A 27,580-nucleotide genomic window follows, 5' to 3' on the forward strand; every position below is an offset into this window, starting at 1 on the left:
AGGTCATTCAGTATTATAGACTCTAGTTCCATCCAGGTTGCTGTGAAATTCATGATTTTGTTCTTTTTTATGGCTGTGTAGTATTCCATCGTGTCCATGTACCACATTTTTAAAATCCAGTCCTCTTTTGATGGACAGCATGGTTGCTTCCAGGTTCTTGCTATTGTGAACAATGCTGCGATAAACATATGTGTGCAGGTATCTGTTCTATAGAGTGATTTGAGTTCTTCAGAGTATATTCCCAGTAGGGGGATTGCGGGGTCATATGGGAGGTCAATATTTAGAACTTTTAGGAATCGCCATACTGTTTTCCACAGAGGTTGCGCTAGTTTGCACTCTCACCAACAATGTAGAAGTGTTCCCTTTTCACCACACCCTCTCCAGCAACTGTTATTTTTTGAGTTATTGATAATTGCCATTCTGACTGGAGTTAGGTGGTATCTCAGTGTGGTTTTGATTTGCATCTCCCTGATGATTAGTGAGGTTGAACATTTCTTCATGTGTCTGTTGACTGCTCGGATGACTTCCTTTGAGAAGTTTCTGTTTATATCTTTTGCCCACTTTATAATAGGGTTGCTTGTTTTTTTCTTTTCAGCACGTTTGAGTTCCTTGTAAATCCAAGATGTTAAGCCTTTGTCAGACCTGGAGTTGGCAAATACTTTTTCCCAGTCTGTAGGCTGTCTCCCTGCTCTCTTGATGGTTTCTTTGGCTTTGCAGAAGCTTGTCAGTTTAATGAGGTCCCACTTGTCTATCTCCTCTCTTATGGCCTGTGGGTTTCGGGTTTTGTTCGGGAATTGGATGCCAGCTCCAATTTCCACGAGGGTATGTCCTTCATTTTCTAAGGTTCTTATGGTTTGAGGTTTTACATTTAGGTCTCTGATCCATTTAGAGTTAACTTTTGTGTATGGGGATAGATAGGGATCCTGTTTCAATCTTCTGCATGTGGCCAGCCAGTTTTCCCAGCACCATTTACTGAATAGGTTCTCCTCTCCCCAGTGGTAGGTGGTGGAGGCTTCATCGAAGATGAGTTGGTTGAGAAATTGAGGTCATGCCTCTGGAATCTCAATTCTATTCCATTGGTCTATATACCTGTTCCTGTACCAATACCAAGCTGTTTTGTAATCCCGCGCCTTTGGGAGGCTGAGGTGAGTGGATTGCCTGAGCCCGCGGGTTCGAGACCCGCCTGGGCAGCGAGACCTCATCTCTACAATAAAATCAAAAAATCAGCCGGGCGTGGTAGCGCATGCCTGTAATTCCAGCTACTCGGAAGGCTGAGGCAGAAGGATCGCTGGAGCCCAGCAGGCGAGGCTGTGGTGGCCAGGAGCGGCCGCTGCACTCCAGTCTGGGCGACCGAGTGGGACTCCAACTCAAACAAAAAAAAAAAAGATGTGAAGAAGGCTGGGTTTGGTGGCTCAGCCTGTAATCCCAGCACTTTGGGAGGCTGAGGTGTGAGCATTACCTGAGCCTGAGGGTTTGAGACCAGTCCAAGTAACTTGGAGAGACCTTGTCTCTACAATAAGTAAAAAACATTAGCTGGGCACGGTAGCACGTGCCTGTAGTTCTGGCTACTTGGAAGGCTGAGGCAGAAGGATCACCAGCACCCAGCAGGTCGACGCTGGGGTGGCCGTGAGCATGCCACTGACCTCCAGCCTGGGCGACAGAATGAAACTATGACTCAAAAAAAAGATGTGAAGAAGATGGCTCTGCCATTAGAAACACCTCACTCTGACCTCCTCCTGCCCCCTCACCTGTCAAAGTGGCATCATTGCATCTTCCACACACAGGGAAGGAGGGGTTTCAATGTGAGGAAGAGCAGTACCTGGCACAGGGTGAGCTCTTAGTAAATGCTGTTGGCATTCCTGTCTACTCTTAGTGCAGGGAGAGGTGACCAAGAGGCGAGCCAGCTACAATACTGTAGCTTTATAGTAAAGTTTGAAGTCTGGTAATGTGATCCTACCTGCTTTGTTTTTTTTCTTTTTGCTGAGGATTGTTCTGGCTATTCTTGGTTGTTTGTGTTTCTGTGTGAATTCCTGTATTGTTTTTTCTAGGTCTGAGAAGAATGTTGCTGATAATTTGATGGGTATTGCATTAAATCTGTAGATTGCCTTAGGTAGGATGGACATCTTCACAATGTTGATTCTTCCAATCCATGAGCATGGGATATTTTTCCACTTGTTTGTGTCATCTTTGATTTCTTTGAGCAGTGTTTTTGTAGTTTTCATTGTAAAGGTCTTTCATGTTTCTGGTTAGGAAGATGCCAAGGTATTTCATTTTTTTTGTGGCTATTGTGAATGAAGCGTGGTTTTTATTTGGGTTTCTGTTTGTTTATTATTGGTGTAAAGAAATGCTATTGTCTTTTGCACATTATTTTATATCCTGAGACTTTCCCAAAGTCCTTTATCAGTGTAAGGAGGTTTTTGACAGATTCTCTTGGGTTTTCAAGGTACACAATCACATCATCTGCAAAGAGAGATAACTTGACTTCCTCTTTTCCTATTTGGATACCCCTGATTTCCTTCTCTTCTCTGATTGCTCTAGCCAGGACTTCCAATACTATATTGAACAGGAGGGGTGAGAGTGGGCATCCTTGTCTTGTTCCAGTTTTCAGGGGAAATGGTTCCAATTTTTGTCTGTTTAGGAGTATGCTGGCTGTGGGTTTCTCATAGATGGCTTTTACTATTTTGAGGTATGTTCCACGTATGCCTAGATATTCGAGGGTTTTTATCAAGAAGGGGTGCTGGATTTTATCAAAAGCTTTTTCTGCATCTAATGATATAATCATGTGGTCACCTCTGTTTCTTTCCTGCCTTTTTTATTTACTCCTATCTCTTTCTTTCTCTCCCTCTCTATACACACACACAGAGAGAGATTGTTCTTGGGATTATAATGTACATACATACTTTTACACTCAATTTAGAATTAATGTTTTCTCATTTCAAGTCAAATGCAGAAGCCTCACCACCATATAGGTCCCTTTATCCTTCTCTCCCCCTTATATTTTACTGCATCTATACACATTGATGCCTTTGTCAGACAATGTCATAACTTAATTCAGCCATCCATATACATCTTAAAGAAATAAAGAATATCCTCACATTTATGTGGAATTTGCCATTTATGTTGTTCTTCCTGAATTCCCAATTTTTGAGTTTCCTTCTGGTATCATTTCCCTTCTGTCTGAAGAACTTAAATTAACCCATGTACTGGGAGACACCTTACATGTCACCCACCAGCAATTCAACTGCACTTTTTTTTTTTTTACAAAATAGTGAAAAATGAATCACTTCACATTGGGACCAACTTTTTTAAGTTTTAAAACAGTTTATCATTGAGAAAAAGAGAAGGAAAAAGGAAGATTTATGCAGAAAGACCTGCCGTGGGTAAGTTTCTTGAAGAAGAAAAATCCCCAATTATTTTATTGTAATGATATTTGGCTTATAATGGAATTTTGGTCATTGAAGAATTTTTGTGACCAAAAAAAAAAAAAAATCAAAATTTTATATCTTGTATTTTTCTAACATGTAGTAACCTGTGAAACAGGCACTGACATGCATTGGAGTTTCATTGACACATGTTGTACAATAATAATTTGATGTCTTCCACCTGGTGTTTTCTATTTGAGCAGAGAAGGCAGTCTTGTTTTCTTTCTCCCGCATTAATATGTAATTAATTTATTGTTCAGTATGTGCACCACTGTGAAAGCACTTCACAGTCTATGTAATGTCAGCTGATTCTTTTTTTTTCTACTTATATCTCAGTATGCATTCCATTTCTTTATTTGCTTTGTCATGCAATTTGAGTGGAAAACTTCAAGGAAACATACATTTTTGAAAAATTTGCATTGGCATGCTTGTCCTGTATAATCACCAGCAATCTCTTGGCCATCCAAGCAGATTGCTAGATTTACAACGTCCCCTCAGAGGGAACAGCCAAGTGTAAAGAGTCAACATTTCTTTTAAGGCAGATGCTTTGGTTATGAATTCTATTAGTTTTCCTTATTTATGTCTTTATTTTACTTTGATTTCTAAAGAGTATTTTTGTTGGATATAGAATTCTTGGGTAACAATTATTTCAACATTTAAAAAATGTTCTATTTCCTTCTGGCCTCCATGGTTTTCGGATGAGAAATCCATAGTCTTTCAGATTTGTTCCCCTACATGAAATGCATCATTTTCCTCTGGCTTACTTTAGGATTTTTCTTGGTCTTTAGTTTTCAGAAGTTTCTTTAGAATGTGTCTGAGCATGGATTTTTGTTGTTGGTTTATCTAGTTTGTGTGGTTCACTGAGTTTCTTGATTTGTAAATTTATATCTTTTCCCAGACTATCAAGTCTACTCTATCCTTTGTCATTTCCATTTTGTTATTGAGCCCACCCTGTGGGTTTTAAGTTTTGGTTATTGCATTTTTCGGTTCTAAAATTTCCAATTTTCCCTCTTTAAGTCTTCTGTTTCTTACCTGACAATTTGTCTTTTCTTTCACTTTTAAAATGTTCTCATACTTTTGAAGACTTATAAACAGCTGCATTAGAGTCTATCTGATCATTCTATGATATGTGAGTCATTAGTGTGGAACTCTGTTGATTATCCTTTTTTAATAAGATTTTCCTGGTTTTCATACTCTGTGTTACTTTGGATTATATACTGAGTATTTTGAATATTATGTTGAGATTCTGGACCTTGTTTAAATCCTGAGCAGAATGTTGACTGTTTAAAGTGTTTGCCAGCTGGGCACAGTGGCTCACGCCTATAATCCTAGCACTTTGGGAGGCCAAGGTGAGAGGATTGCCTGAGCCCAAAGGTTTGAGACCAGCCTGAGCAACTTGGTGAGACCTCATCTCTGCAGTAAATAAAAAAATAAGCTGGGTGTGGTAGTGCATGCCTGTAGTTACAGCTACTTGGATGACTGAGTTGGAAGGATCACCTGAGCCCAGCAGGTCAAGGCTGTGGTGGCTGTGAGAGTGTACCACTGCACTCCAGCCAGGGCAACAGAGTGTGAGACTCCAATTCAAAAAAAAAGTATTTGCACGACTAGTCAGATTATCCTGTGTCTACACCATCAGTCTAGGACCTCTGGTGTACCTCTAGGGTCATTTCCCACATGCACAATTTGGCAGTGAGCCCGAGTTCACATGTCACTTACTGAATCACTCGATCTTTCCCTTGTCTGTACTCTCCCTGACACTTTAGAGCTCCCTGGGGCCTACCTTTCAAGACTTCCAGCCAGAAATCTGGGGCTTTCTGTTCCCCACCCTGCTGCATGCTTCCTGCAGCTGCATCCAGGGCCCAGTACAAGAGCGCAGAGGAGATGCGGCAGGCACTTGCCCCATGCTCTTGGGGCCATGGCTCCTTGGGTCAGAGGATAGGGCTCTCCTCTTGGGTTTCAGGAGCTGATGCTGCCATCATTGTGATGCCTCTGCCACCTCCATGTTATTGCCCAGGAGCTGCGGTGGGGAAGAAAGGAAAAAACTGGGGGGATTCCCCAACTCTGAACTGTAAGGACTTCATTTCCTGCTCCTCAGAGAGAGATTCCCCTGGAGCCCTCTCTGTCCACACTGGGTGCACGTCAGGGTTCAAGCTGTGTTTGAGTCCAGGCTGGGCAATATGGAAAGGAAAAATGGTTACTTCATCACTCTTCTGTGGAACTGTGAATCTGGTCTCCTTTTTTCATCTGCCTGCTACTACCTGAGAACTGCCCCTGTGTATGTCCAAGATTGTCAGTGGGTGTCAGTGGGAGGGATGGGGACAGCTGCTCCCTCCACCTTCCCAGGACCATCATGTTGACTCAGCAGCCCTCCTCACCACTCACCATGCCACACGCTCCTGGATGGAGGCCCTCAGGGCAGGCCCTTCCACTGCTGCACCCACATGGCTGGAAAGCCCTGGCACACTCCTGAAGCCCAGCAAATGTTTGCCAAGTGAATCAAAGAAGGGCCAAGGGAGCCAAGCCTCATACGCTGGGTCTTACCTTCCCAGCCCTGAACTCATCTCTGGAGCCCCCACTTTCTCAACACCTCCTGCTTGGTTGGCAGTGAGGCTGGTGTCTCCCATCTGGCAGTTCCTTGCTGTCCCTTCTGTACCCGGCCCAGGCCAAGCGGCCTAATTCTCAACAAAGCCAATGCCTCCCCTAGGGCATTCAGTTTTTCCTTTTGGCCTCTACAAGTGACTTTAAAAAGTGACTGTGCTCCAAACTCTAGCAATTCCACTAGTGTTGGGACACAAAGCCCACCTCTGCCATGCCCCCCTCATGGCTCCTGCCCCTGCCTGTTTTGCTGTTCTCTGGGGCTTGGGTTTTTGTTGCCCTTCTGCCTGGAATGCTCTCCCCACAGGGATAGGTGGTCTTTTGCATTCTATTTCCACCTAGATGTTGCCTCAGAGGGGCTGTTCCTGGCCTTACGCCCCCCACTGAAGTAGCTGCTCTTCCCCATCTCTCCCAGCCCATGCGCCTTCCCTGCTAGCACCTGGTGATGTCTACAATGGGCTGGTTTGGCTGCTCATAGGATCCCTCTTCTCCATGAAACATGGGCTTCATGTGTGGCCCCTGCTGAACTCCCTGAGGGCCCGGCCCTCAGTGGTATTTTGTTGGGCCAGTGAGTCAGCCGTGGCTTCAATTAGGATTGATTCAGAGCAGTGAGACTTGCACATAACACTACTAGGAGGGGTGAGCTCCACCTGCCAGCCTCGGGTCTCCCAGCCCACAGGAAGTTCTCCCAACTCTGCTCACTGGGCCTTGTGTTCCAGGATGGGGTACAGAGCCTCAGCCTCACAGGCCCAAGGCCAGGAGGGATGGAGGGTGGCACGTTGAGGTCTCCTCACGCTCAGGTACAAGTCTCAGAGTGGTAGCTGGTCCCTCTGCTGGGCTCCCACCCACCCTCTCCATGCCCAGGGGTCTATCTGGCCAAGGCGCCTTCAAGACCACAGCTGTGACTTTGTTGCTCCTTGGTGTCCTCACCCCTCCTGCCCAGTGGACCTCATCCCCCAAACCTGAAAGCAGGCCTGGGCCTGAACTCAACTCCATGCTGCCGCACGCACCCCTCAGCCCACATCTTGTGCTCCTGCCAAGCTGAGCATATACCTACTAATACCTATGGTGCTCCTCTGTCCCATCCCCAGAAGGCAAGAGGGCCCCTCAGGTGGCATAAACATTGGATTTCTTTCTTTTTCAAGGTGGTCTCAGCTGAGAAGGGCAAACACGGCTTGGGCAAGCACAGTGGAGTGGGAGCGCATGGCAGATATGCACAAAATCACAAGAAATGGAACTTCCCCCACCCCCGGTTGTCCTGGAAATCCAGCTTGGCGCCAGCCCCTTGCCCCTGCTGCTGCCTGGTGCCTTCTGCAAGGCGGGGCCTTTCTCCCCAAAGCTGTGGCCTGCACTGGCTCCCCAGCTCTCCTCCTGTCTGTGGAGGGGCCCCTCCCAGCCTTGCCCAGTAACCGGCTCCTGCAGGGACCAGCCTGTGGACAGAGCTGGAATAGAGGGGGCCTGCCAGAGAGCCAAGGAAGGGGTCAGGATGCCTGAGGAAGGTCCCCATCAATATGCAGCTTCAGCAGAGCAAAGCCACTGGGGGAACCTTCTGGCAACTCACACACACATGTACATGCAACTTGCATGCACTGGACTGCATACATGCGTGTGCACTTACATTGCAGACTACACACTTGCACAGACACAATGCAGACAAGCACACACAGCACAGATGTGTGATGTGCATGTGCACACATGTAACAGACAAGTATGCATGCACAACACAAACCTACATACATGCATGCACATATGTGCACACACCCCTTAGCTTCCAGGGTGACAATGTGCCAGTTTCTCTACTGAGGTGCAGGCTTGTCCTGAGTTGTTAAGAGTGACTAGAAAGGGGTTGGGATTTTTTTTTTCTTTCTGGTGCCTCTGCCTAAGCAGGGAAGGGCCTGAAGGAGGAATCTTCTCATGGAAGGCCCCTCTGTTCCTGCTGCCTGTGCCCCTGCCACCCCCAGCTGACTGCTGCCCTTCACGCCCAGCTTTGCTTGGCAGCCCCACCCGGCCTGGACTCTGGGAACCTGCTCACAAGGGGCATGCCACCTGAGCCCAGGCCAGGGGCTGGTGCCTGAGTGGGGTTATTTTAAGCCTAGTTCCTTGGCCTGCATGCCCCCACCCCCACCCTGCAGCTCTGCTACTGGTCACCTGCCCCTGCCTGGAATGCTGATTGGCAGTTGGCTGGGGTTGGTGTTGTGGCTGAGGTCAGACCGTTATAAAGCTGGGAAACGGGTGTTGTAGTCCAGAGTCCCCTGTCCTCCCCACTGCCACTATGGCCACCCACCGCCTCGTGATAGTCCGGCATGGCGAGAGCACATGGAACCAGGAGAACCGTTTCTGTGGCTGGTTTGATGCAGAGCTTAGTGAGAAAGGGGCCGAGGAGGCCAAGAGGGGAGCCAAAGCCATCAAGGATGCCAAGATGGAGTTTGACATCTGCTACACGTCGGTGCTGAAGCGGGCCATCCGCACCCTCTGGGTCATTCTAGATGGCACAGACCAGATGTGGCTACCTGTGGTGCGCACCTGGCGTCTCAACGAGCGGCACTACGGGGGCCTCACGGGCCTCAACAAGGCAGAGACGGCCGCCAAGCATGGGGAGGAACAGGTGAAGATCTGGAGGCGCTCCTTTGACATCCCTCCGCCCCCTATGGATGACAAGCACGCCTACTACAACTTCATCAGCAAGGTGGGCTGCTGCCGGGAAGGCCTCTGGGAGGCTATGGGGTCGGGAGCCAGATCAGGGTGGGCTGTCTAGGGAGGGACTAGCAGGGCTCCTGTGTCCCCCAGGATCGTCGGTATGCAGGCCTGAAGGCTGGGGAACTGCCCACCTGCGAGAGCCTCAAGGACACCATTGCCCGGGCTCTGCCCTTCTGGAATGAGGAGATTGTTCCCCAGATCACAGCCGGCAAGAGGGTGCTCATTGCAGCCCATGGGAACAGCCTGCGAGGCATCGTCAAACACTTGGAAGGTGAGGCCCACCCTCATTGAGGGTGTGGGGTGGAGGTGGCTGGGCTGACAGTCTCAGCTTCTTATTTGAGCAAAAGTTCCCAAGGGCAGCTTACCAGATGTGGGCTTTTCACCTGTTGACTAAACGGGGAGAACGGTGAAATCATTTTGCTAAGTTTTGTGCAATGTTTGTTTCATTTCTGTGTAGGCACTGGGACACTACGTAAAGTGCCCGGTGCCCAGGCCGCCCCTGGGCCTGGCTCCCCTAGGAAGTGGCCTCCTCCACAAGGGCTGGCGATCAACTTCCCTTGATCAGAGAGGAGGCAGGCTCCCAGGGCAACATCTTACCCTAAGCCACAGTTAGGAAAGGGGCAGGCTGGTGCTCAGAGCACCTGGCTCCAAATTCGTTTACTGTGGAATCCTAGACAAGCCACTCCAGTCGCTGGGCCTCTACCTTTCCCAGGGCGGTGGGGGAAAATAACTCCTTGGTCCCTCCTGATACTGACTCTTGATGTTGAACTAGGGTCACCAGCAGGGCCCTGCCCTCTCAGGTCCTCAGAATTCCAGCTCATGCTCCACCACCTGCCTCCCGACACCTTCTCCAGGGAAAGAAAGTACCAGTTAAGAGAGGGGTGCAGGGGTATGGAGTGGCCAGACTCTGGGCTTGCAGCTGGGCTCCCACTAAAGAGCAAGGGCTGACGAACAGACCCAGGGAGTCACTGGAGAGGTGAGGCCTTCCCAGAGCAACTGGCACCTTTACTCAGCTGCCTACTTGGGATTCTCAGATACCAGGCAGTTTAAATTAGCATCTGAATGACCTTCAAGTTGGGATCTGGGAAAGGCAAGACAGGAGCAGGGTGTGCCCCAAACATTTTGCTCCTGGGGGCCAGTGGGCAGCCAGCCAGAACACCCAGACAAGCAGGATCAAGACCTGGCTGGCCCTGAGTCTGCCCTCCCCTGGATGCCCGCTCCACCCACGGATGCCTTGTGCCTGGCACTGGAGCCCGGAGCGGAATGGTGGACTACCCATTGCCCTTACCTTCTGGGGGTTCACGGAGCCCTATGGACCTACAGTCTGTTCTGGGGGAAGGGGCGGTACCGTGGTTTATGTGACAGGATTTTAGTGGTTGTTAGTGTCTCTGACTCCCCAGAGAACACTCGTAAGCCCTCCCACATGGAGGGGCGGAATGGCGCGAATACCAAAGGTCGAGCTGCTATTCCCAGCACTGGGGCTGCAGGAGTCAGACAGGGTCAGGTTTCCCGCTCCTGCATGGCCTCCTGTCCCTCCTCCAGCCCTGTTCCTCACTGGCTCCTCTGCTCAGGATGTCTAGAACTGAGAACACTTCAGAAACCAAACAGCAAACGTCTTCCTGACCCTCAACTTCAGTCTGGCCAGACTACACAGCCTGAGGAGACCACCACAGGGCTCAGGTGCTTAGGTGGGGCTGAGGGCCCCATTTGTTTTTACCACTGGGCTATTTCTGTAGGGCTGCTCAGTCTATCTCAGTTTTGCCTTGACCTTTAGGTAAATTTCTGTGACTTTGCTGTCAGGGAGAGAGGGCTGGTGCCAGGAGGACTGGCTCTGTGGCCTGTAAAGGTCAGAGTCTGCCACATGGACAGGCTGAGGGCAGAGGGGCTAAGGACACCCATTCCTCTGGCACAGGGATGTCGGACCAGGCGATCATGGAGCTGAACCTGCCCACAGGGATCCCCATCGTGTATGAGCTGGACAAATCACTGAAGCCCACCAAGCCCATGCAGTTCCTGGGTGATGAGGAGACGGTGCGGAAGGCCATGGAGGCTGTGGCTGCCCAGGGCAAGGCCAAGTGAGGGGTGGGCTTGGGCAATAAAGGCACCTCCTCCCACTGCCTGGAGTTCAGCGCGGCCAGGTATGCCAGGTTAACAGGCTGGCTCTACCAGCTGACCTCCACCATTAGCTATGGGGACTTGAGAGACCAGGGACCACAGCTATTCCCCCATGCCTATATCACCAGGAGCAGCCCACCCACAGTCGTAAGGAGGCTGAGCCAGGGCTATGACCACTCCAGGAATGTGTACTCTGGACAAGCCCCTATGGTGGCCCTGAAGCCTCAGAGCCACTTGGTAACCATGCTCTAGAATCTGCTTGCTCGGGGACACCTAAGGAGAAGAAGCCGAGTGACCCAGCCCTAGCCAAAGGAAGAAAGGAGCACAAACAGGACACCACTTCCCCCACAACCTCCTACAGAGAATAGGTGGTCCTCTGCTGTCCCTGCAGCCCCCGCAGTGGTATCTTGAGCCTCACCTCCTGGGAGGGGACAGACCAGCTCACAGGAGGCTTCAAAGCTGGCAACACCTTAAACTCTAGTCTTCCACAGTGAGGGGTTACCATCTTCAAGGCAGGACAACCAGGAAGCCCTGGTGAGAAAGGGGAGAGGCCTAAAGGGCAGGAAGGATGGGAGGAGGGGTTGGGCTCAGCCACTGTGGGGCCAGTGGACTCCACAGTGTGGCCTTCATCCCAGGCGACCAGCAGGCGAGGCTGAGATGAGCATGCCTGCCTATCACATCCAGGACACAGAAGAGACCCCAGATGCTTGGTGGATTCCAGGCACTTCACTTCACATATGCACATCGACCCACATAGGCAGAGGCCTCCCCCCCCGGCAGGGAACAGGGCAGCCCTTGGCCCCTCCCAGAAGAAACAATGCAGGAAGGCTCCAAATTCAGTCACATCTTAATGTTTATGCCTCTTCCTGGTGGTCAGTCATTAGCTGCAGAGGTCTGGGGGTGAGTGTGTACACCCCAGACACAAAGCAGATGCAGACACCCAGGCAGGGTTTTGTTCCCACACGGGAGCATACAGGCTATAGAAGGGCAGGTCAGAGCTGCGAGCCTGTATGGACCAAACTGGCAATTCTTAGTCCAAAAGCAAGTCTGTTCTCCAGAGACAGAGATGGGCTGGTACATAAAACAGGGGAAGACAACAGGCAAAGGCCACTCTGTGTTACTTTTCCTGAAGCCAGAGTCAGTTAAGAGGCACACACCGGGATCAGCAGACGTTGAGTGAGCCACACAAATAACACATCATGTCTGTTGTTCTCACGTACCCAGAGGTGGGAGCTCGGCCGTCGCCATTCCCACTTTCCACAGCCTGGCAGGGGGACAGAGAAATGGAGCAGGGAGCATGGAGCAGGCTCCAACAAGACAACTGCCCTGCTAGCAAAGTCATTAGCTGCAGAGTCAGCAAAACTGTCATGATCCACTCTGGCTTTGGTCATAAACTCTGCTAAAAACAATTTTCTTAAGTTCACAGTTCCCAAGGGTCATTCTAAATGGTTGTGGCCACCACCCCAGAAGTGAGAGAGAAAGAAAAAAGGCAAATAAATGCAGAAGGCAGCCTGGAGCTTCCAGATACCCCTGCTCAGAACCCCTCCCCCAGCTTGGCAGTGGCCACTCAGAGGTCACCAGGGGGCTGGCCGCAGGCGGGGCTTGGCTCGATATCCTGTTGGGGCCGAGATCCAGACTGCCTGGGAGGGCCTGGGAGGCTGCAAGAAGCATGTTTGGGAATCATGGGGAAACAGCTGCATCTAGGGAGACAGGCTGAGACACCCAAGCCAGAGGGAGCCCTGAGGCCTCATCCTCAGCAGGGGCCCCATTCCTGGAAGAGTGCCACCGTGAACTCTCAGGTTTCCTCTTCCAGCAATAAGGAAGCCATGTCTGAGAGGGGACAGGAAACATGGACCCTCAGCCTCACTCAATGAGCTCCACGTAGTTGGCAGGGAACATGCCAAAGTGGCCATCAGGCCCGTAGCCACGCCACCAGCCTTCGTCGATCACCTCGATGCCCGTGATGAGGTTCTCGGGGTCAAATGAGATCTCTGTGTCGTCGGCTGCAAGGAGGGTAAGCCCAGATGCTGCAGCAGGGGATCCCTCCCACAGCCCATCCCGCCTGTTCGGGCAGCCCCAGCAGACTCGTCCTCCTCCTGCAGCAGAGCTCACTGCAGCTCTGCTTCCTCCTTGAAATCCCCCCCCCCCACTATCCCACTAAGCCTCTGCCTACAAGGAGTTGTAGCCTGTCCCAGTGCTGCTCGTGACCATACCCCCAGGGCACACCTTCCTACGGAGCGCTCCCACAAAAGGTTGGAACAGACACCCAGCAGCCTACTCCGTGGAGCGCCTCTGGCCCCTTCCCCAAGGCTTCCACCAGGCTTGGCCCACCTCCCTGCTCAGATTTCCATGCCCCACAACAAGGATGGCAATTGGGATTCACACCAGCCTCCAGTCAGTAGTGAATGGGGAACACAGGGAAGGCCTGGGCTGTGTGGGACGGATGCTCCAGTGCCATGGTCATCGCTGCTCCAGAGTTGCTTAACGCACCTCCCATCTTCTTTCCTGACCCCTCAGTTGCCATCTTCCCATAAAGCCCCAGACCCTCTTGCCTCCTAACCTTGGGACCCTGTGGTCTGTGACGGCCAGGCCGGGCACCTTACCTGCCTGGTAGTCATACAGGGCGCGGGCACAGAGTCCTTGTCCACTGAGCTCCAGGCCCTGCGTGTGATGGTCAAGGTGCTCAGAACCAGCACCTTGCTGCTGCACCTGCCCAGGGACGAGGAAGATATTACCCCAGACTCACCCTTACACCCAAACCCTGCCCTGCCCCACGTGGCTCAGATCAAGCTGGGGACGCACAGAGGGCAAGCAGTCTGCAGGCTATGGGGCTGTTGCTGTCCCTACCACAACCCAAGGATAGAAGCCACAGGATGGTCTGTGAATCCCCTAACCATGGGCTGCAAGGTTTCTCCCCACCCAGCATCCAGCATCTACCATAAAGTGATGGCTGCCCAGAGGACACAGGGCTGCTCCAAAATTCAACAAAATAGTCCACACCTGCTTTAAAACCAGTAGTATGCCCCTCAAAACCCAGATGTCTTGTGACCAGATTCCTGAGTGTGCAGCCCCTTCATGGCCCCACCCCTTCTGCAGGGAACCCACCAGTGGAGGCTCCTCGTAGAGGGTCTCCTGTTCCGGGGGCTCCTCATACACGGCCTCCTCTTCTGCCTGCACCAAACACGGAGGAGTGCGGGGCGCTGGCTCCTCATAGAGATCTGCACCGGGAATGCAGCAGGTTCTGACTCCCACACATCCCCCCTTTTCCACCACTGTCCCCCCCAGGGTGCCCTAGGGGTACAAGCGCCTTGCCTGCCCTGGGCTTTGAGACGGCGGGAGTTGGCTCTCTGCTGAAGGGGGTCTCTGGTTGGGTGAGCTGCTTCTGCAGGAAGGGGCTCCTCAGCTTGCCTGCAAACCCAGGTAAACAACACACATGGCATCTCTTCAGAAACACTGCCTGGCATGTGTACACACACACACACACACACACACACACACACACACACATGCTGTGTGGAGAGCTGGTGGACAGCACAGCCCTGTGCACACACACACACACACACACGTGCTGTGTGGAAAGCTGGTGGACAGCACAGCCCTGTGTCCTTTGGGGTCCACAGAGGTGACCAGCACAGTCACTGATAAGGTCAAGGGCAGGAGGAAAACACCTAGGCCCCAGGCATTCCTCCTTGCTCATCTGTCCCCATCACCCTCTGACACATCTGCCACTAGCCTCGGGGGAGCCCACACAGGACCCCAGGCTGCCCCTCAGCCTGCCGCTGCCTCGTGGCCAGGCCTGAAGGGAGGTCTCACCTGGTTGAGGGCTGGAGACAGAGGTGGTGGACATGGCCCTCTCCTTCTGCTTGAAAATCTCTCTCGGGTGTGTGGCAGACTCCTGTGGGGGAGCACATGTTGACCCTGGCAGTGGGCAAGAACCTCCACTGTCTCTCCCTAGATGACAGCCCCTCTAGCTGCTGGTTGGCCAACCTAGCCCCTCAAAGATGTGTGGGGCCAGGAAACAAATCAAGGGGTCACAGGGCTTCCCCCAGGACCAGGCTGTAGACCATGCCAGAAGTTTCCACCCTTGGCTTTCCTCTTCACTGCCACCTCTGGGACGCCCAGATTCTAATCTGCCCTCATTGACTGCAGGGCATCCTCTGCCCAGGTCTGGGCTGAGCCCTCAACCCAAGAAAAGGGACTTCCAAACGAGCGGTGATTTTGTGACTGTGACTGTGACAGGTCCAAATGAGCAGAGCATCCATTTCTTACCTGCTCCTCTCTGTTCCGTGAAACCACCTCTTGCTGCTGCTCATATGTCCGGCTGGGGGTGGGGGTGGACAGAGACACAGCTGAGGCACGGCTGCAGCCCCTCATGATGTATCCCTCAATCCTCCCCACCTCCATGGGATTGAGCAGGTGCCCAGCGATGCCCGAGGTAGACCTCCAGGTCAACCCCCACCTCTGGCTCACCTCTGGGGGCCAGCCTCACTGCCTTGCTCCTGATAGCGCTGCTCCCGGCGTGCGGCCTCGCGCAGCTCCCGCTCCCGGCGCTCCTGCTCCAGCTGCCGCTGTGCCTCCTCGGCTCGCCGCTTCTCCTCCAGCCGGCGGTTTTCCTCCTCCTTCTGCAGGGAGAGCCGCTGCCTGCTCAGCTCATGCTGGCCCTCAGCCTCACCCCCGGCCCCAGACTGAGTCCCACAGGTGCATGGTCAAGAGCAGTTGCCAGAACCAGTTGCTCACTAGCTTTCGGACTTAACTGATCTAAGTCTCAGTTTAATCATCTGTAGAGAGGCGTTGAAGAGACCAGATGCTACATGAACTCGCTGTTATGGAGAAAACAGACATATCAAGTAGAACACTCCCACACACCTGGCATGCCACAGGCAGCACTCACCTCAGCTTTGGCCCAGAAGCTGTCTTTGCCAACCCTTTTGATCTCAGATATAGCATTGGTCTTCTGGTACACAGAGCCCTGTGGGGAACAGAGCACTCACTAGCAACCTGGGCCCAGGTCAGCAGGTCAGGCTCTCAGTCACTGGAAGAGAGAATTCACTAGACTCGCCAGAGCGCAGGTGCTAGGACTAGGCCTGGCAGAGATAGCAGAGCACTGCCCAGTGACTTTCAAGGAGACAAACACCAAGGTGGCCTGAAACAAGCCTGGGACATTGCCCCAATGGGGACACTCAATCCCAGACAACACTGGAAGAGTCTCTGGTGGCACCTTACCCTCATGGATGGGAGCCAGAGCAAGAAAGGCCCCCACGGCTCTACCTGCAAACTCCTGGACTGGACAGTTCTGAAGCAGGCCTCTGGCCAGGGGCCACTCTCAAATAGCTGACTAACACAATAGCATCCACAGGAATCTCCACAGATCCCACCCGCATGTCTGAGAACACAGTTCCCAGTCATCAGCTCCACCCAGCCCACATGTGTGTCTCTACCACCAGAGGGGTCTGCTCTGGTTTGGGGCTCAGCACTGATGCCACCTGAAGTTCCTCGATAGCAGCTACCTCCATGGACTGCCCAGGACATGCTGGTACCATGGCCTCAAGGGCAGCTGGACTGACTATAAGAGCTCTGCATCCCTGCAGAGCCGTCATTCTGGCCACAGAGGGTGGGCTCCAGACAAAAGCTCCAGAATAGCGAGTTCAGCCACCAGGCAGAATCAGAGGACTATTCCTGCTCATCTGTCAGTGGGTGCCCACCATGGCTCCAGAGTTACCATCTGCATGCAGAAGCTAGGGCAGGCAGGGGCCCAGTCAGCCTGGAGGCTGGGAATTACACATTTCTAGCCCCTGCCCTTGGGGCCCAAAGCAACCGAAAGGCAGCACTCACCACCGGAGCCTGGGGCCCCACATCCTGGAAGCGGCCGCTCTCCTTGTGGAAGCTGTAGTTGGCACCTGAGGCCTTGGCCACCTTCTGCATGATGCACTCAGGCTCCACATCCTCCTCAGCCCGTGCATTGATGGTCACGTGGGCCCCCTGCAGTGGGAGCAGCACTTGAAAGAAAGGCTCTGCTAGCCCAGGAGAAGACAGGCCAAATTCCCATCAGTCTGAACAGCACACACCACCAGTGCTCACAGAACAGGGGTCAGGAGGCATCTGTCTGGCTGCTGGGAGCTGAGGCATGAGCTCCCCTCGACGACTCTGACAAACCAGCGTGAAGCCTGTGAGACCCTTACCCTCCATGGTGCATTCCAGGGCTCCTTCTGTAGGAGCTGTATATTCCCAGCTGCAGAGCAGTAGATGACCCAGGCATGATCTACATGAAAGGCCTTCCTTCTAGTCAATGAAAACTAACTTTAAATGCCATCTGGAAACCACAAAATACCCTGAATAGCTAAATTAATCCTGAGCAAAAAGCACAAAGCTAGAGGCATCACACCACCTGATTTCAAATCATAATACAAAGCTACAGTGACCAAAATAACATGGTACTAGCATAAAAACAGACACATAGACCAATGGAACAGAACAGAGAACCCAGAAATAAATCCATGCACTTACAGCTAACTCATTTTCAACAAAGAAGCCAAAATCATACACTGTGGAAAGCAGTCTCTTTAATAAATTGTGCTAGGAAAACTGGATATCCGTAAGCAGAAGAATGAAACTATACCCCCATTTTTTCACCATATACAAAAATCAACTCAAAATGGATTAAAGGCTTAAATGTAAGAGCTGAAACTATGCAACTACTAAAAGAAAACAGAGGAATGCTCCAGGATTTTGGTCTGGGCAGCTTTTGGGTGTAAAATGCCTCAAAAGCGCAGGTAACAAAAGCAAAAATAGGCAAAGGGGATTATATCAAGCTAAAAAGCATCTGCACAGCAAAGGAAACAATCAACAAAGTGAATAAACAATCTACAGAAAGGGAGGACTTTTTTTTTTTTTTTTAAGTTGGAGTTTCACTCTGTTGCCCAGGCTGGAGTGCAATGGCACGTTCATAGACACTGCAGCCTCAACCTGCTAGACTAAAGCAATCCTTCTACCTCAGCCTTCCAAGTAACTGAAACCACAGACACATGCCACTACACCTGGCTAATTTTTTGGTTTACTGTAGAGATGAGGTCTCGCCAAGTTGCCTAGGCTGGTCAGAAAGAAAGAAATATATATATATATATATTTTTTTTTTTTTTTTTTTTTTGAGTTGGAGTCTCACTCGGTTGCCCAGACTGGAGTGCAGTGGCCGCTCCGGGCCACCGCAGCCTCACCTGCTGGGCTACAGCGATTCTTCCGCCTCAGCCTTCCAAGTAGCTGGAATTACAGGCATGCGCTACCACGCCCGGCTGATTTTTTTTTTATTTTTTATTGTAGAGATGAGGTCTCGCTGCCCAGGCGGGTCTCGAACCCGTGGGCTCAGACAATCCACTCACCTCAGCCTCCCAAAGGCATGGGATATTACAGGCTGAGCCACCGAGCCCGGCTGGAAGAAATATTTTTAAACTATTCATCTGACAAGAGATTAATTAAACTCAGAAGATATTAGGAACTCAACTCAATAGAAAATAATACTAGTAATAATAATAATTGTGTGGCTCACGCCTATAATCCCAGCACTTTAGGAGGCCAAGGCAGGAGGATTACTTGAACTCAGGAGTTGGTCAACACAGTGGACCTCATCTCTACAAAAAATTTAAAAATTAGCTGGGCATGGTAGCATGTGCCTATAGTCCCAGCTACCCAAAGGCTGAGACAGAAGAATTGCCTGAGCTAAGGAAGTCGAGATTGTGATGGACCGTAATCTTGCCACTGTATCACTCCAGCCTGGTGACAGAATGAGATGCTGACTTCATTAAAAAAAAAAAAACTGGGCTCAGTGGCTCAGACTGTAATCCCAGCACTTTGGGAGGGCGAGGCGAGAGGACTGCCTAAGCCCATGGGTTGGAGACCAGCCCAGGCAACTTTGTAAGACCTTGTCTCTAAAATAAATCAAAAATTAGCCAGGTGTGGTAGCATGCACCTGTAGTTCCAGCTACTCGGAAGGCTGAGGCAGAAGGATTGCCGGAGCCCAGCATGTGGAGGCTGCAGTGGCCGTTGAGTGTGTCACTGCACTCCAGCATGGGCGATGGAGTGAGACTCCAACTCAAAAAAAAAAAAAAAAAAAATTATAAAGCAGATCTCATAGAAGTAGAGAATAGAATGGTGGTTACCAGAGGGGCCAGGAAGGGAATGGGGGAGGGGAGATGAAGAGAAGTTGGTTAATGAGCACAAATATACAGTTAAATAGAAAGAAAAAGTTATAGTGTTCAACAGTACAGCAGGGAAATTATAGTTAACGATAATTTATTGTATATTTCAAAATAGCTAGAAGAGAAAAACAGTAACGCTCCCAACATAAAGATAAGTGTTTGTGATTACAGATATACTAATTTTACACTGATTTAATTATTACACATTATATACTGGTGTCAAAATATCACATGTACCAAAAAATATGTACAGCTCTTATATGTCTATTTTTTTAAATCCTGGGGGGGGGAAATGCTACCTGGAAACAAGCACATTTTCTACAAAACATGAGCCACTGACTTCTTCCTGAAAAGCCAGACCCATGACCTCATTCACTATTACTATATGTTTGAGTATCCCTAATCTGAAAATTCAAAATCTGAAATGCTCCAATGATCATGTTCTTTAAGCATCATGTTGGTACTCAAAAACCTTCAGAGTCTGGAACATTTCAGATTTCGGATTAGGGATTCTGACCTGAAAAGTATATAATGTAATTATTCTAAAATCCAAAAAAATCCTGATCACTTTTGGTGCTAGGCATTTCAGATAAAGGATATTCAACCTGTGTGTATACCTAGTAAGTTTGGAATGCTCTCTTTTAGCTCCCAGTTGGAAATTGAGGTATATCCGAAGAAATGTTGGCAGAACCAGAAGCCAAAAAGGTTACTGATGAGAACTTTCTTTGGTTCTCATCAGTAACCAAAGAAATGCAAAAAGTCACCTGACAAGTGACCAACAAATGCCCTTGATACAAAAATTTTAAAAGGTTCGATTATAGGGCTGACATGAACACATGCCGAAATGGACTGGAAAGGGACACATCAAAAAGCATGTGCATGCTAAGGTGGTAGATACAAGCAGTTCTCCCCTTCCTCCAAATCCTGACAACACTGCTAAGCTGTTTAGAGTGATCATAAAACAAAATGAACCCAGAGCCCAGCCTTCCCATTGCACCATGTCCAGCATGGTCCTTCATCTTCCCCACTGAAGCCAGCCTGCAGGTGGCTCTGGCCACACCCTGGCCTCCCATGCACTCACTGGCCAGGAGTGGTGTAGCCTCTGGTCGTGCCCTGAAGGGCAGATGGAACACAGATGTGAGCACACTCCTGACTCCAGCTCAGATTCCCATTCACTCGCACCCAGGAACCTGAGGGAGCTCAAGTCTGCAAGGAGGCCTGTTTTGAAAGAAACAGATCTTTCCCAGTCTCACCTTCAGGAAGTTGGCCATGGTGCTGACGTGGCTGGCACAGGCTCCCTTCCGCACGTCGTTCACACCCTCGCCAGTCTGCAATACACGCATGCCCAGCATGACCTAGGTCTCCCACAAAGCCACTTCCCTCCCTTAGGGACCCAATAACTTCCCTGTCCCAGAAAAGAGAAAACAGCAACCCCAAAGCAGAACCTGTTCCAACTGCGTCACACAGGTGAGGCAGGTTCCCACACTTCCATGGGACTCATGGACACTCCCTGGGCAGAATGGTTGCTGGCTTTCACTGTGTGGGTGCTTCCTGAGTCTTTCTGGTTCCCACCAAGGGGCTCTGCTTTGCTGAAGCCCCTGTCCCTGCAATCCAGGCTCCTGAGCAGTCCCTCAGACCCTCCACTTCATCAGAATGACTACCCTAAAGGGAATGGGGCAAGAATTTCCTGTGACAGCTTTTATTCCATTTTGCATGAATAACTCAGGGCTTGGAGGGTGAATTCTGCATAGCAAGGCTACAGCTATTCTTTGGGCTGCAATGAATTTATCAACTATTCTGCTCGTTCACCAGCTCTGAGCCGTTCTGATGATCTTCCAAGTTGTGTCACTTTATTCCTGAAGCCAAGTCAAAGCAAGAAAGATAGTGGAATTTCCTGGGTTACAACTAGATCAGACGAGCTCCACATACCCAGTTGATGAGGACAAACTTGGGCAGGCCGGAGTTGGGGTCCTTCACTCTGCAGAAGGCATACATCACCTTCCCACTGTTGAGCTCCTCCACCATCTCCTCCAGGCCACCCTCTGCAGCAGAGTCACAAGGAGGGTCAAGGGTGGTCCTGGTGCTCCTTGCTGGCCCCAGCCTAGTCCACCAAGAATTAAAACCGAGCTGCCTCTAAACCAGGGACTCTCACCTCCCACCTGCTTCAGAATCTTCCTGGGGGTATGTTTAAAATCAGATTCCTAAGCCCCAGCCCCACATAACTGATTTATGAGAGCCTGGTGGGACCCAGGGGTCTGCAATTCTGACAAGCACCTCAGGTAATTTTTTTATCCACACTAGTTTAAAACCCACTCCTCAAACCCATAGGTAATTCTGAAAAATTTTACAAAGGGTCATCTCCCCTGAAAACCAGTTGCCCGATTTCCAAATAGAGGATCTCTACAGCAATTTAATGTTGCCTGATGTCACAAAGGGCCCCAGAACAGTAGGGCCTGTTGTCACCAACCTGTACCTGCATCTGCTCAGACTCCAGGGCCACACAGACAGTTGAACCAGATGAAATGCCCTACAGCTACACTCAACTGGCTCAGCACTCACAGATTTGGACGGAGCAGGGGATGATGTTTAGTCCCCCAAACCTTCCCAGGTTATGAGGAGGAGCTGATCAGGTATTTTGACTCCGGGGCACCATATAAGTGAAGGCAGTCATGAGTCCCCGCTCTGGGGACAGCAACTTGCTGCATTTGCAGCAGAGCCCTGTTCTGTGCCACTGGGGATGACAGAAAACTCGAGTTGCTGATCCTTGCAACTCCCAATCAACTGCTGTGTCACATGACTCTACCACTCAATGGCAATTCTTCTAGAGAGAGAATGCCTCAGAGAAAAGAGGTTTGTGAGAAGAGATTTTGATGACAATGGGTCACCAAACCATGGAGGACACACTCCGAGCACTCACTGAACAATGAAGTAGTGTCCGGCCCAGGATGGAGGGGTGGGGGGTTGGGTGGGGCTCAGGCAAGTTCCAGAGAAGAAGTGAGCTAGCCTTAGGATGGGTAACAGTTAGGGCTATCAGTTGAGGGGCCCATGGGTGGCACCCTACTGTTGTTGGCCTAATCTTCTCCAATAGCTTCTGCCCAGTGACAGCAAAGAGCCTGTACTTCCCATAGAGAACCCCAGTGAGGCCTCCCCCATGACCATCTGCAGTGGTACTGACTCTCACAGTGAGGGTGGGGCCCCTGGGTGCACTCGACGCATGAACAGGGCAGAAGGCAGAAGAGAATGTGTTTGTGAGCATTCTCGTTCACCAGCACCAGCTCTGGGACAGGCGTCCTCCCAGCTACAAGTCCCTGGACACAGGTTACCCGTGAGCCAGCCGATTTCCCTCTCATCTCTCCCCAACTAGACTCAGAGAAAGGCACTGCCCTGCACCCTCAGGCAAAGAAAGTCAAGGAGGAATGTTTTCTTTTTTTGAGTAGGAGTCTCACTCTGTCACCCAGGCTGGAGTGCAGTGGCATGCTCGTGGCCCACAGCCACCACAGTCTCAACCTGCTGGGCTCAGGTGATCCTTGCACCTCAGTCTTCCAAGAAGTTGGAACCACAAGCGCGCACCACCATACCCGGCTAATTTTTTTATTTATTGTAGAGACGAGGTCTCACCAAGTTGCCCAGGCTGGTCTCAAACCTCTGGGCTCAGGCAATCCTCTCACCTCTGTCTCCCAAAGTGCTGGGATTACGGTGTGAGCCACCACACCCGGCAGGAGGAATGTTTTCATTTACCAATATCTAAAACCCAAAGCCTGCCAAAAGTGGCCAATGAGTGTCCAAGGCCCTGTGCTGTTGAATTGACCAAGATGGTCAAAGGCTCTGACCCCTGTACTGCCTGCTGGTGGTCCACATCCCAATCAGGGTGCCATGGAACCCCCAATGGAGCTGATGTGGAGTGGGCCTGGAAGAGGCAGGCTCGAGCCCACTCTCCATCCTCAGTGGGGGCAGGTGTCACCACAGTTGAGCCACATGTAGAGAACACCTATGTTGCTGGAGTGCCATTCCTCTCACACAATAGCTAAAATGCCAGTCATTATGGACTGCTGAGAAACATAATCCTCTCTCCTTTACACACCTCACCCTCCTGCCTTCTGGTGTCCCCAGGAATCATACTCACCCCCCGTACCAGCCACACGGATGTCATTGCTGTTGCCTTCATAGGTAAAGAGAGCCCTGAAACAAAATACAAATGGACTCTGTAGCCAGCACCTTCAGTTCTATCTCTCCTCACCATACCTACCATGGCTTCCTGTTGTACCCCAAAGATGCTGACCTGACAGTAACACCATGGGTGGACACAAGTTCGTTCCCGCTTTGCTCTGACCTGTCAGGCAGGTTCTCGGTAGACTGCTGTGCAGCCATCTCAGCTCTGAAGCTGGGATGATGCTGGCCTGACATTATGAGACTTGTTGTGAGGGACAAGGCCATGAAGATGGGAGCATACATCTACTGTGAAGAAAATGCGTGCTGTACAGTTTTATAATGACTTCTATACATTCATGAATGAAATACTCACCTGGGTACCAGGTGCATGAATTTGAAAAAACAAAACATACCTACATATTCCTGCACCCAGACAGAGAAACAGGGAGAAATATTCATGGCAGGCCCCTTGAAGGTTGCCCGCCATTCCCATGCACGTTTGCCCTGGCTCCAGTCAAGCCTGAATGGGAGAGTAGCGGGTCCTTTCAGCCTGGAGATTCTCTGGCAAACGTGAAGTCTTATAAGTTGTGCTCAGCATCAGAAACCACAGCGGCAATAACACAACATGAAATCACACACTTAAAATCATAGACCTGCTAAGCCCCTCATGAACAGGCTTCCACAGGCAAGTTATCTACCTAGTAGAGCCTATCACTCAATGGCTAACACCGGGGCCATGCCTTTCTTCTCCTGTAAGACTAATTAGTCATAAGAACTCTGGAAGATACTGGGCTTATAAACATGTACTCCAGAGATTTTGAGAATACAGTAAATTTTATAAAAACTAGGCCATCGATGGTCCCCTGACCAGAACAAAGGTTTCTCTTTTTTTTTTAATTTTTATTTTTTTTTAGTCGGAGTCTCACTGTCGCCCAGGCTGGAGTGCAGTGGCATGCTCACAGCCACTGCAGCCTTGACCTCCTGGGCTCAGGTGATTCTTCCGCCTCAGCCTTCCAAGTAGCTGGAACCACAGGTGCGCACCACCATGCCCAGCTAATTTTTTATTTATTGTAGAGATGAGGTCTTGTCAAATTGCTCAGGCTGGTCTTGAACCCCTAGGCTCAGGTAATCCTCTCACCTCCGCCGCCCAAAGTGCTGGGATTACAGGCATGAGCCACTAAGCCTGGGGTCAAAGTTTTCTCAAGGAGAACATTCTGGAAGAGATGGTCTCCAAAAGATAAGCTGTGTGAGAGCTTCCTTGCACTATGCACAGAGCCAGTAATTAGCACCAACCCTGTAGCAACCCAACACCACCTGCAGTGCTGGTGGACAAAGGGTGTGGCCCTGACCCACTGGAATTCAAGTAAAAAGCAAAATGCAGTCCAGTGTCATCTCCCCAGGCCCTGAAGCACAAGCCTGCTGAGGCAGCCCAGACGGAGGCTCCAGGGGTAAACATGCGGACAAAAACCAAATCAGCTTTGACCTGCCAGTGCCACTAGTCAGAGATGCCTATGCCTGAGAACAGTGGAAGAAATTAGATCCAGGCCCAATAGATCTGGTTGGTAGGGAGGAGACAGGCCACCAGGAAACAGCCATTGCTTAACAGGGGAGAAGACAAAATACAGAAAGAAACACTGAGAAAAAAACACTCAGAGAAAAGAGACTAGAGAAAAGACCACACAGAAACGAGAAAGATTTGTGAGGTAGTGCACTGTCGGCCTGAGCTGGAAGAGCTCCCTGGAAGAAAGAAGCCCATTCCTTTTGATGAACACAAAGCCCTGGCTTTCAGAAGACAGGGAACTGGCAAAAGCAGCAGGGAGCAGAAGACAGCAGCTCAACCCTCTTGCAAGAAGGGATCCAGCAGCTAATAAGAGCCAAGCTCAGTGCCTACACCTATCTCTCTGACTTCATGCACCTCTATCCCAGGATCCAGTCTGAGCCACCTTCAAGAATGTTCTCAGTTCAGAGGCTCATTCCCACATTCAGTCAAGTTCTGCCCTTCTTTCAAATGAACATAAAAAAAAACATGATGCACTGGCCCGGGCAAAGCAATGAAATATAGGGTGTCAAGAACCTTACAATTCAGTTATTCCTTCTGAAAATAAGTATTGAGAATCTGCTGCTTACTGGTGATGGGAATGCAACTATGAACAATCCCCTAAAAGATCCGGTCCACAGAACTTACCCTCTAAATGGAGAAAAACATACATTTAACACTAACGTACTGTCAGGGTGTAAAGCAGGTACAGAAGGTGACACATAAACCAAGTGGTAACAAGCCATGCCGAGATATGGGGAAGAGGGGACAGGACACAGATCCTAGATGGAGCTTTCACATCATGGCTGCTCCCCACCCCATTGGTCTCAGAGTTTAGCCCAATGCCACTGCTCTGTGCATGAAACCTTTTACAACACACCAAACTGGGAACCAACTCTCTTCCTCTGATATCCTCACCATTTTTTTTTTTTTCTGTACAGCTCTCAATCCATCCTTCATCTGAGCACCTAGTACATAAAACAATCCTGCACCAGGTACTGGGGACAGAATAAGGCCCACTCCTTGCAGTGAAGAGATAAAAGGTGACAGGAAAACTCATAAGGCATGTGTTGTGTCTGGTGGAAGTGAAACAAGGTGATGGGAGACCGAGACTGCGCAGGGAGCTAGGAATCGAGGAAGGCCTCTCTGAGAAGGCAACCTTGGAGCAGGGAAGAGAAGGCTGGGGAACCACCTGGGATGATGTGGAAGAAGTGTGTTTTCTGTAAAGGAAGTAGCATGAGCAAGGACTCTGAAGAGGAACCAGCTTATAAGTTTGAGGAAGAGAAAGACGGCCAGAGTGGTGATAAACAGGTGTGGCCACAGTATGGTAAGCAGGAGTGGTGGGATCTGGGTCATGCAGGGCCTGTAGACAAGAGTCTAAGAAACTCCACAGACCCAAGCAACTGGTGTTCTAAAGCTCTTCCCCTAGTGGCCTGGGGCTGAAGGAAAGACAAAGCTACAATGTCCTCAGTGTCACAACAGTACACTGCACAAAGCCACTCCATGCTAGGTACAAGGGAAGTGAAGAGGAGACAACAAAACCCTTAGACAAGTGGAGATGGCCCCAAACAAGGGGTGGGGGGAGTGGACTCAGTTGAGAGAGCCTCAGGGGTCACCACAGGGCAGCACCACCACGACTTAGCCTTCAAGGTCCAGTTCCTATTCCCCAGAGTTGGTCACCTTAGCACACTATACTCAGCATATTTCTCAGAACTGTGAGTGCTCAAAACTGGTGAGTGAAAGCAATGTAAGCAAATGGGAAAGTGACAGAGAATTACCATATATAGTCAAGCACATTTGCAGACCTCAGAATTGACCCTGTGTGGGGGCTGCCCAGGCTTATCCCAGAAACATCTGGTGCAAGCTTCTAGCACTGTAAAGCTCCACCAACTGCATTATGAGATCTACACATTGCCAGCCTAGCAGAGGATGTCTTGAGTGGACGGTATTCCCTTTTTCCAAACAGACAGGCAGCATCCTACTTTCATACATCGTCCCGTAGCTCAAGCAGAGTGATGAGTACTCTTCTTGGAGAAACGGAGGTTCTGAAGACCACACTCACAGAGAGCCAGGGACCCAGACCCCTGACTTCCTTGTCTGAAGCCTTCAGGGCAAGGCTCACATTCCCAGCCGGCTGCCAGAACGCTCTCAAAGGGCCCATCCCTGAACACAGCGTTTGGAAGAAACCGGGCGCGGCTTTTGCCCTCCTGGGGAGGGCTGGTCAGGACCCCTTTTCCAGGGAGGTTCCAGGGCTGGAAAGCTAGCAAAGCCAGCAAGCACAACCAGTCCAAGAATCCAACATGGAAGCCCGGGGAGCCGACAATAGGTGGCGAGCGGCAGGGGGAGGGGCTGGGGACTCACCGGGCCCCCCCAAGTCAGGTTTAACCAGACCACGTACGGCAGGGAAAGGAGTGACAAGGCTGGGACAGCACCTCCGCCGCGGGGTGGGGCGCGCAGACTGGTGAGGCCCAGACCACCTGCGGCGGCGCCGCTCCGTGCTCGCGCTCCCTTCTTCACCCCCATCTGGCTCGCCCGAGACAGACCCAACACTGAGGCGGTCCCCAGCCCATCCCCCGGCCCGCCTTGCCGCCCACCAGTCGGTCGGCGACTTCTCGTTGACCACCCGCGCGTAGGCCTCCTGCAGCACCGGCCCGTTCCGGCTCAGGTTCGCCGCCATGGCCCAGCCCCGCTGTCTCCCAGCCGCCGCCGCTTCCGGGCCGGACCGCCCCTGACAGTCGAAACGCCTCGCCTCCGACGACCGGAAGCCCCGCCCCCAAGGCCGGAAGCGGATGTGGTGGGCCAGTTGATCCAGCCAATTCTAGCCGGGCGACCCGCGTCGAGGCTTGAGCGTTGGAGCTCCGCGCACACTGGTGGAC

General features: G+C 50.9%; 2 protein-coding genes across 8 annotated transcripts; one reads left to right on the forward strand and one right to left on the reverse strand.

The window, feature by feature from the left end:
• The first annotated feature begins 8,263 nt into the window (after positions 1-8,263).
• Positions 8,264-10,829, forward strand: PGAM2 (phosphoglycerate mutase 2). Its single transcript, XM_008057249.2, has 3 exons — positions 8,264-8,703; positions 8,805-8,985; positions 10,627-10,829. Exons 1-3 carry the CDS (start codon positions 8,290-8,292, stop codon positions 10,791-10,793), a joined length of 762 nt encoding a protein of 253 aa, XP_008055440.1. The 5' UTR covers positions 8,264-8,289; the 3' UTR covers positions 10,794-10,829.
• An 835-nt stretch (positions 10,830-11,664) lies between these two features.
• Positions 11,665-27,468, reverse strand: DBNL (drebrin like). 7 transcript variants are annotated; one of them, XM_021711907.1, is made up of 14 exons: positions 27,299-27,465; positions 23,142-23,197; positions 20,948-21,060; positions 20,272-20,346; positions 16,662-16,808; positions 15,721-15,798; positions 15,300-15,451; positions 15,099-15,150; position 14,912; positions 14,643-14,747; positions 14,142-14,237; positions 13,935-14,047; positions 13,433-13,538; positions 12,230-12,832 (listed from the first exon to the last, which is right to left on the reverse strand). In XM_021711907.1, exons 1-14 carry the CDS (start codon positions 27,379-27,381, stop codon positions 12,693-12,695), a joined length of 1,317 nt encoding a protein of 438 aa, XP_021567582.1. In that variant the 5' UTR covers positions 27,382-27,465; the 3' UTR covers positions 12,230-12,692. The 7 variants fall into 7 exon arrangements, with proteins under 7 accessions (XP_008055441.1, XP_021567586.1, XP_021567582.1 ...); XM_008057250.1 differs by lacking the exon at position 14,912 and having other exon boundaries at positions 11,665-12,832; positions 14,643-14,724; XM_021711906.1 differs by lacking the exon at position 14,912 and having other exon boundaries at positions 14,643-14,724; positions 27,248-27,424.
• Between the last annotated feature and the right edge of the window lie 112 nt (positions 27,469-27,580).

Source organism: Carlito syrichta, unplaced genomic scaffold (assembly GCF_000164805.1).
Source record: "Carlito syrichta isolate Samal-C Ts95f unplaced genomic scaffold, Tarsius_syrichta-2.0.1 Scaffold302911, whole genome shotgun sequence".
In the NCBI taxonomy this organism is placed as follows: Eukaryota; Metazoa; Chordata; class Mammalia; order Primates; family Tarsiidae; genus Carlito; species Carlito syrichta.

Bases quoted from the DNA above. Each gene is read 5' to 3' on its own strand.
- PGAM2 (XM_008057249.2), top strand. From the start codon at position 8,290: ATGGCCACCCACCGCCTCGTGATAGTCCGGCATGGCGAGAGCACATGG. The intron at 8,704-8,804 runs GTGGGCTGCTGC...TGTGTCCCCCAG, and splicing joins ACTACAACTTCATCAGCAAG to GATCGTCGGTATGCAGGCCT. The intron at 8,986-10,626 runs GTGAGGCCCACC...CCTCTGGCACAG, and splicing joins CATCGTCAAACACTTGGAAG to GGATGTCGGACCAGGCGATC.
- DBNL (XM_021711906.1), bottom strand. From the start codon at position 27,381: ATGGCGGCGAACCTGAGCCGGAACGGGCCGGTGCTGCAGGAGGCCTAC. The intron at 16,809-20,271 runs GTGAGACTGGGA...CTCCCACTGCAG, and splicing joins CCATGGCCAACTTCCTGAAG to GGGGCCCACGTGACCATCAA. The intron at 13,539-13,934 runs GTGGGTTCCCTG...GTCCCTGGGCAG, and splicing joins TCTACGAGGAGCCTCCACTG to GTGCAGCAGCAAGGTGCTGG.